At 32.7% G+C, this 7,429-nt stretch overlaps 1 protein-coding gene across 1 annotated transcript; it reads right to left on the reverse strand.

The window, feature by feature from the left end:
- Nucleotides 1-3,292: 3,292 nt before the first annotated feature.
- LOC120088616 (serine/threonine-protein kinase SRPK) lies at nucleotides 3,293-6,973 on the reverse strand. Its single transcript, XM_039046030.1, has 4 exons — nucleotides 6,524-6,973; nucleotides 5,012-5,986; nucleotides 4,239-4,286; nucleotides 3,293-4,093 (listed from the first exon to the last, which is right to left on the reverse strand). The coding sequence occupies exons 1-4, from the start codon at nucleotides 6,722-6,724 to the stop codon at nucleotides 3,698-3,700; spliced, it is 1,620 nt and encodes a 539-aa protein (XP_038901958.1). The 5' UTR covers nucleotides 6,725-6,973; the 3' UTR covers nucleotides 3,293-3,697.
- Between the last annotated feature and the right edge of the window lie 456 nt (nucleotides 6,974-7,429).

Here is a 7,429-nt window from a genome sequence, read left to right on the forward strand (position 1 = left end):
CTGTTCCTAGTTGGGGACCTGTTTTTTATCCTTGATTTGACCCCTATCCCCAGTCATCGGGGATTCCCCACCCCGATCAGGGTGGGGACCCGACCTTGCGAGAATTTTTGCCAACCTTAGTTTTATTTCTCTCAATAATGCATGATATTTAATATAAATCACATTTATACTAAATTTAATTATATAAATCTCATTCATATAATTAGTATTTGAACACATTCAAATACTTAATTCCTCTCAAAATAAACTTTATATTATAATGTATCAAGTACATTATATTAATTATATCACATATAATTAATTCAAACTAATTATATCATATATAATTAATTTCTTCAATTAATTTGAAAAATTCAAATTAATCCAAAATGAATTATCAATAATCCCTGTTGAGCTACAGATGGGACCTTATAGACCTGTAGATTGAAGCTCCAATGATACTTGAACAATTAATTAAACTCATTTCTATGTCCATTGGATATAACTAGTCAACAGTGCAATGACTCTTCACAAATTGCTCATAAGTACGGTTGGGTCAAAATTATCGTCTTGCCCCTGTAGTTACATCTAACTCCTTATGTACCATTGATCCCTCTAATGAACAATAAGTCATAGTCCAACTATGATCAAACCCTTCTCAGACCAAGAGAGGGTGTGGCATCATATTGTTTAAGTCCCGAAATCAGCCCTTAAGGGAACAACTTATCTACTTATCCCGACACTAGAGAATGAGTGAATTCGGTCTTGTGTAGCTGTGTTCCTATCTCCCTAATCAGACGAATCCCTAAAATGGTAGACATATTAAGTGGACAATCTAACCACTCTCACCTATGCAAATCAAATGACTAACTTCATAGGTAGGAGTTCACAACTCATTCGGGATTCAGGTTATGTGACTTATAATCATCCTGATGAAATGTGAGTCTCTACTATTAACGACGTTATATAATGAGACTAGTCATTTCGTGGTTCGTTCTTATACAAACTCTTTGTATATGATACCTTCGCTCACATATCTCCACATGAATGATCAAGATCAGATCATTTGTAGTACTTTACAATACTTGGAACATTTACAAAACAGGTTGTATTCATAGTGTCACTAGGATAAGGTACCCAGCCTTATCCATCTATTACAGACCATTTAAGTTATCATTTAAACATCATCCACATGTATGTCTCTACATACATGTTTAAATTACATAAAATGATCTAGGATCTTTGTTTATTGGATTAATTGTATGCTCATAAAATAACAATTATTTTTTAACAATTTGTTTATATAGAGTTTACAAACTACGAGAATACAAGAGAGATTTAGGACATCAATCCTAACAATCAATTTTTAATTTATATACTGCAGTATATTTCAAATACTCAATAAAATGTTATGAGGTATATTTTAAATAGTCATGAATCTAAAAAAAAATAATAATAATACTTGAAACCAACGAAAATAAAATAAAATAAAATTTCATTAAATGCATTTTCTCTCTCCAATTTAATTAAATAAATAGAAAAATCTCAACAAATAAATACATATTCTCTCTACATTTGAAAATATTGAAAAATCATATTAAATACATCTTCTCTCTTCATAATAAATGCAGTTTCTCTCTCCATCAAAAAAGTTTTGAAAATAGGAAAATATATATAGAAATCGGAATAAAAGTAATAAAAAAATGTAAAATTTGTCCAAAAATAATACTAGAAGTCTTTCTTTAAAAAAAATTAAATTTAATGAAAATTTAAAAATATATAACTTAGAAGAGGATGTTTTATGTAAAAATCTCTATTTTAAAAGGTAACAACAATCTTAAATAGAAATCTCATATATCTTCCTAGAATAATGATTATATATTTTAGTTTGGTAATGCTTTTAGCAATTTTGGTTAAAAATTGTGTTTAATTTAGTCTTGAGTTTTAAAAGCATCTAATAGTTCCCGCCAAATTTAGAAAATATACCTAATTTGGTTTTATAAATTACAAAATAAATCTTAAATATGCATGTTCCGTAGCAGCTGAAGTTTTATTAGTAAATTATCAGCAATTATTATTATTTTTTTTTTTTACCTAAAGAAATCATATGTAGCATGCATATATGAAAACCTTAAGGAATTAGAAGTGGCTTAACAGCAAATTTATTAAGGTTTAGAAGTGACTTCACAGCAAATTTATTACATTGTTCTAGCAATTAAATAAACAATTTTAAAATTTTAAGACGAATTGAACTGTACATAACTAAATTAATACAATTTATAAGTGGCGAATTTTATATTTTGCTTTGAAATGATTGCTGTTAATAAGAAATACAAAAATTGCAATATTTTTATACATTCGCATGATATGATGATTCACCAGTTGGAATATTATAACAATAGTTTATGATTGAATATTTTAAACCATCAACCTCCAAAAGAACATCTAGATCTTTTTTTTTTTTTTTTTTAAAGATAAAAGGGTATATTGGAATTAGACAATAAGCTATGTACCATTAATCAAACAAGCATGTTTTCAGTGAAATTTAAATCGTCAGAAGTACGGGTCTACATTGATCAATCAGTGTCGATTTTCCAGATGGTCCTTTTTTCCTCCTAAAAAAATACAAGCAAATCTAAGATGAATGAAAAAAAAAAGAATTGATAAATATTTGTTAGTTTTCATAGTTTTGCAACTTCTTTTAATTTAAATCAATCAGTTTTTCTATTAAAAAATTTAAATCAATCATATAGTAGATTTAGAAATTAGGCACAATAAAAACAAAAAATACTAAGACAATAGGCTTAGATTTGAAATTGGTGATAGTGAGCTTAGCTTACTTTAGACTTATTTTTTAGAATAAATATTATTATAATAATAATAATTTAAATTTTAAAAAAAATAAAACAACAATTGATATAACAATCGACCCGGTTTTCAAATTTTTCTTGAGAAAAACTAACATCCGACCTAACCTTAATTCAGTCGGTCAAATCGATTTTCGCGGTCTTTTATGCAAACCCCTACTCACAAGTTATATATTATATATATAATGATATAAGCTCCAAATAATCCCCCCATTGCTAGGGAAACTTTTGAACTGCCAACGCGATCTTGGCCTGTAAAAACAAAATTCATAATGAATAAACGAGGAACTCCAACAAAAGTGAATACAAGGCCTATTTTTCAAATGGAATACGAAACCAGCTATTTAAAAAATCAATTCTCATCAGGATTAGTATAAAATCAAAAGTTTCCTAACTATATTGTTTTCAAACAAATTTTTATAAAATTCATTTCAGAAAAATGGAAAAAGAGGTAATGGCCAACTTTTACTACAAACCAAAAATGGCAAGAATCTAGCACCAAAAAGATTTACATTTTAAATCTGTTCAAGGTTTCAGGAAGTAGTTCTGACCCAGAGAGACCTAGAAACACTGAGATGGGAGTTGCAAAAGATAAGCAAAGGCATACTCGAAGGCACCCTCTGTCAAACCAACAAATGCTCAAAACATTCAGTTGTTCGAAATCACTCGAGAAGGGCCTACGAAAGCTGGTCTACTCTCTCAAAGCAAAAATACCATTTCTTTAGCATGTAGGACAATGCTGAATCAATGTGGATCATGAATGCTTCCAACTCCAACAGAAACCTGACCTGCAAACCAGAATTACATTGCACGAGACAAATAACCTGAAACGTCATACATTACATCTCTAGTCATGTCTGTTTCGATGACGTTGATTTTGAAGTTCCATCAATAACTATGTTTCCAATTCCGATCTCCATGGCTTCTCTCTCATTCTTCTCGCTTATTTTTGTAGAAGTGTTTTGATCTATGGGCTGATTTTGATGGCTTGATACAGAAGATTCAAGAATTCTTGGGACAGAGCTCAACCACGGATGGCCAAGACATTGTACAGCTGTTGGTCTCTTTTCAGGTGCAAAATCCAATAAAGGAGTAAGAAAGTCAGCCATGTCATTAGCATCTTGCTCGCTGAAATCATACTTCTCAATCAACACCTTGTTAAGAGGCCAAAACCGCAACTGACGAATATGCCTCAACTCTCCATATCTGTTGAAGTAGTCCCTTGAATAGCGACCACCTAATGCAATCTGTGCGGAATATTTTCCACAATAAATGAGATGATAACAATACTAGTATTTAAGAAACATAAAAATATCAGAGTAGTTGAAATAGGTCAATGAGTAATATATATAATGAAGGCAACATGGCATTTATAAGTATGTTAACCCTTACCTTGCGAGGCATCACTCCAAGAAGCTCCATCATCAATGCTAAATGGTCCTGTAAAATAAAATAAAGACCAGAATTAGAACTTCCGGAAGAGAGCATCCCAAGTAATAAGTTGACGGTTACAACACAGTTTTGTTTTGCTGTTCTCTGAACACAAATATACCAATGATGTTGACAAGATATGCATATCGTTATTTTTAAAAAATATGAAACAAATACCATAATGTTTTCTACTATTATTAATCCAAAAAATACAAAAGGAAAGGGGGTCACATACACCCTACGAGCTCATGGAAATACCATTAGCTGACATGATAGCTAGCCACATTATGGTTAAAAAAATCAGAAAGAAACACACTGAGTTAAAACCAAACTTCTTTAAATTTTCCAAAGAGGCGGCCTTAGAAAATTATTCACCAGGCCTATTCAGTTTATGACATAGTTGAAACTAAATTGAGCCTCAACCAATAAAAAATAAATAAATCGTTATCAGATGAACCTCTACATTATGCTGTTCTAGCAGGTACAGCAGGAGCAACGCTTCAATGAAACAAATCATAACTCATTGAAACTCAAACAAGCAACATTAGCAAATAATCTTTCAGGGTGCTTTTCAGATAACTGAAAATGTGGGATTTACTGTGAGTAGGAAGAGTGCTTCCAAATAAGAGGTGAGATTCAATTAAGTAGTTCCAGTTAAGAATTAATGAGTTCAGGAAAAATAAATAATCATCATAATAATAAAACAAAAAGAACAAGAACGGTTCTTAACATACCTCATCCCTTTCATAGTTGTCACCACTGTGTGGATCAAAAAGAACATCACCAGTGGCCAACTCAAAACAAATGCACGCAAATGACCACATATCTGCTGGAGTCGAATATTTGGATCCAAGAATAACCTCAGGACACCTATATTGCCGTGTCTGAATATCATTAGTGAATTGCTTGTATGTCCAACATGCATTCCCAAAATCAACCAGCTTGCACCTAAGATCAGCAGCTGCCAGCAGTCTCCGCCTTGTTTCTCGGCACATTCTCCTCTGGCTTTTCTTCCCTTGGCTAGCATCCTTTAAATCATCAGCATCATTCACAGGACTATCTTTACGTGTTTTGGTTGTACCCCCATTTAATTTAGCCACATTATCAAAATCTTCTGTGCCAGCTCTTGTAGAGTCTTCTTCATCTATATCTTCTTCAACAGTTTCCTTCTCCAAACGCCCCTGGGCTGCCTTCTTAGCTCGTTTCCTTATCTTCTTTTTCTGGTTCTTGGTAAGATCCCCATTGTAGCTCTTAACATCATTTGAAGCATCAGAACTAGTTGAAGTTTTATTCTTACTGTTTGGAAGGATGAGAGGATTTCCTGATTTTCTAGGATCTTTAGATGGATCAATCATAGAAGGAAGCAATACATTCTCTGGCTTTAAATCTGTATGTATAATTGAAAGTTTGCTGTGCAAGTAATCTAAGCCCACTAAAATATGAAAACAAATTTCCTTCACCATGTGTAGAGGAATCCCTCTGTAATCAGCATACTTAATAAGAGTCAATAAGTTGTCCCCAAGGTACTCAAAAACCATACAAACATGCTGCCCGTTTGGGCCAGAATGCTTAAAATGATCCAAAAGCTTCACCACACACTTCTTGTCTTCTATATCTCCCTCTGCTATCTGCTTAAGAATCTTAATCTCATCCAACGCAGCTTCAGTATAATGCTGAGCGCTCTTTTGAACTTTCAAAGCTACATAACGCTACAAGCAATAAAATTCTCGTGTCTGTTAAAGAACTAAACATTGAATGCAAATATCAAGTGCTTGGTTTGGATTTCAGCCCATAATCACCAAACCGTGTAGAGATTACTAAATAGCTGAAACTGAGCACCTCAAGAAACAGTGAAATAAAGAAAGAAAAGGATATAAAATCAGTAAGATCTGGACACATAAAGACCAACAAAAATGAACATCGGGAGCAAAAAGTTAATTTCAAGACTTCAAATACAACTCTGAATCTTGAAAACAACCTCCAAGCGGTGAGGACCGATCCTGCTCCTTTTCTATTAGAATGAGGGCAGGAGATATAATCCTTTTCTCGTACGTTACTTTCTTGAAAATAACACAACAGAATTCTCGTTTTAAACTTTTCTTGTTTCTAGTAATCAAACCCACAGATCCCACCAACTAATTCCCCAATGAGCATTCAACAATCTCTCAATGAGGTCACTTTCCTTCCTATTTCTCACTTCTAACGAAAAAAGAAACCAAAACTCCAAATTCCAACAAAAACCATACCGATTTATGAGTGTCCCAAGCTAACCACACAGTGGAAAAATGACCCCAACCGAGCTTGCTTTGAACAACATAGCATCCATTCTTAAAAGTATCCCCAACACGGACCGCGTGATACCCTCCTCGCCTGTAATCCTCGGTCCCTTCGTCCTCCGAGGTGTAATCAGTTTCCTCGCTCCGATCGCCGTTCCGAGCCTCCGCCATTGACGAGAAAAATCAAGTTTTTAAAGAAAGAAGTTGTAGGAGAGCAAATGAACGCTGATATCGTTTGTAAAAATGGATAATTCTGATGTAAATCTGAGAGAGACGCTGCGCTAGGGCTTTGGTCTTGCTATCGCAACAACCGCGATTAGGGTTTTATTCGGTGCGTTCGTATTGCCGGGAAAGTGGAAAACGGAGAAATGAATAAGAAGAGAGTTTTTTTCTCCGAAAAAATTAATATAGGTCTGTGATTGGATGGATTGGACTGTCGTGAATTCAAGTACTATTAGGATTTTTCTCTCTTTTTCTTTCCCTTTTTTTTAAAAAAAATAATAATATAAATCTTTGCACAAAATTTGTAGCTTCAAATTTAATCAATCTTATTTATTTCTTTTGTTTTTAAATTTTTTTCCCTGTCAAGTGTCAACATTCCTTTAATTTCTTTATCCAGGATTATCGAATACTTCCAACTCTAATAATGATAATATATTATATTATCAATTATTGCTATCGCTTTTTTCTTTAGGAAAAAAATCGCCATGATTTTTTATTTGAATAAAATAGGTCGATATAGTAATTTAATCATTTATTAAAAATGTAGAATAGTTATTTTGGATATTGTATCTATACCTCATTTTTTTTCTTATCAATTAAAGGTTGATGTTTCTTGGATCTTCTCTACGTTTTATTTTGGCTAGAGTTGTGTTC

Source organism: Benincasa hispida, chromosome 10 (assembly GCF_009727055.1).
Source record: "Benincasa hispida cultivar B227 chromosome 10, ASM972705v1, whole genome shotgun sequence".
NCBI classification, from domain to species: Eukaryota; Viridiplantae; Streptophyta; class Magnoliopsida; order Cucurbitales; family Cucurbitaceae; genus Benincasa; species Benincasa hispida.

Coding starts and splice junctions, on each gene's coding strand:
- LOC120088616 (XM_039046030.1), bottom strand. CDS start 6,724: ATGGCGGAGGCTCGGAACGGCGATCGGAGCGAGGAAACTGATTACACC. Junction 5,987..6,523: donor CTTGGGACACTCATAAATCG/GTATGGTTTTTG, acceptor TATTGCTTGTAG/CGTTATGTAGCTTTGAAAGT. Junction 4,094..4,238: donor TTGGAGTGATGCCTCGCAAG/GTAAGGGTTAAC, acceptor TATTCCGCACAG/ATTGCATTAGGTGGTCGCTA.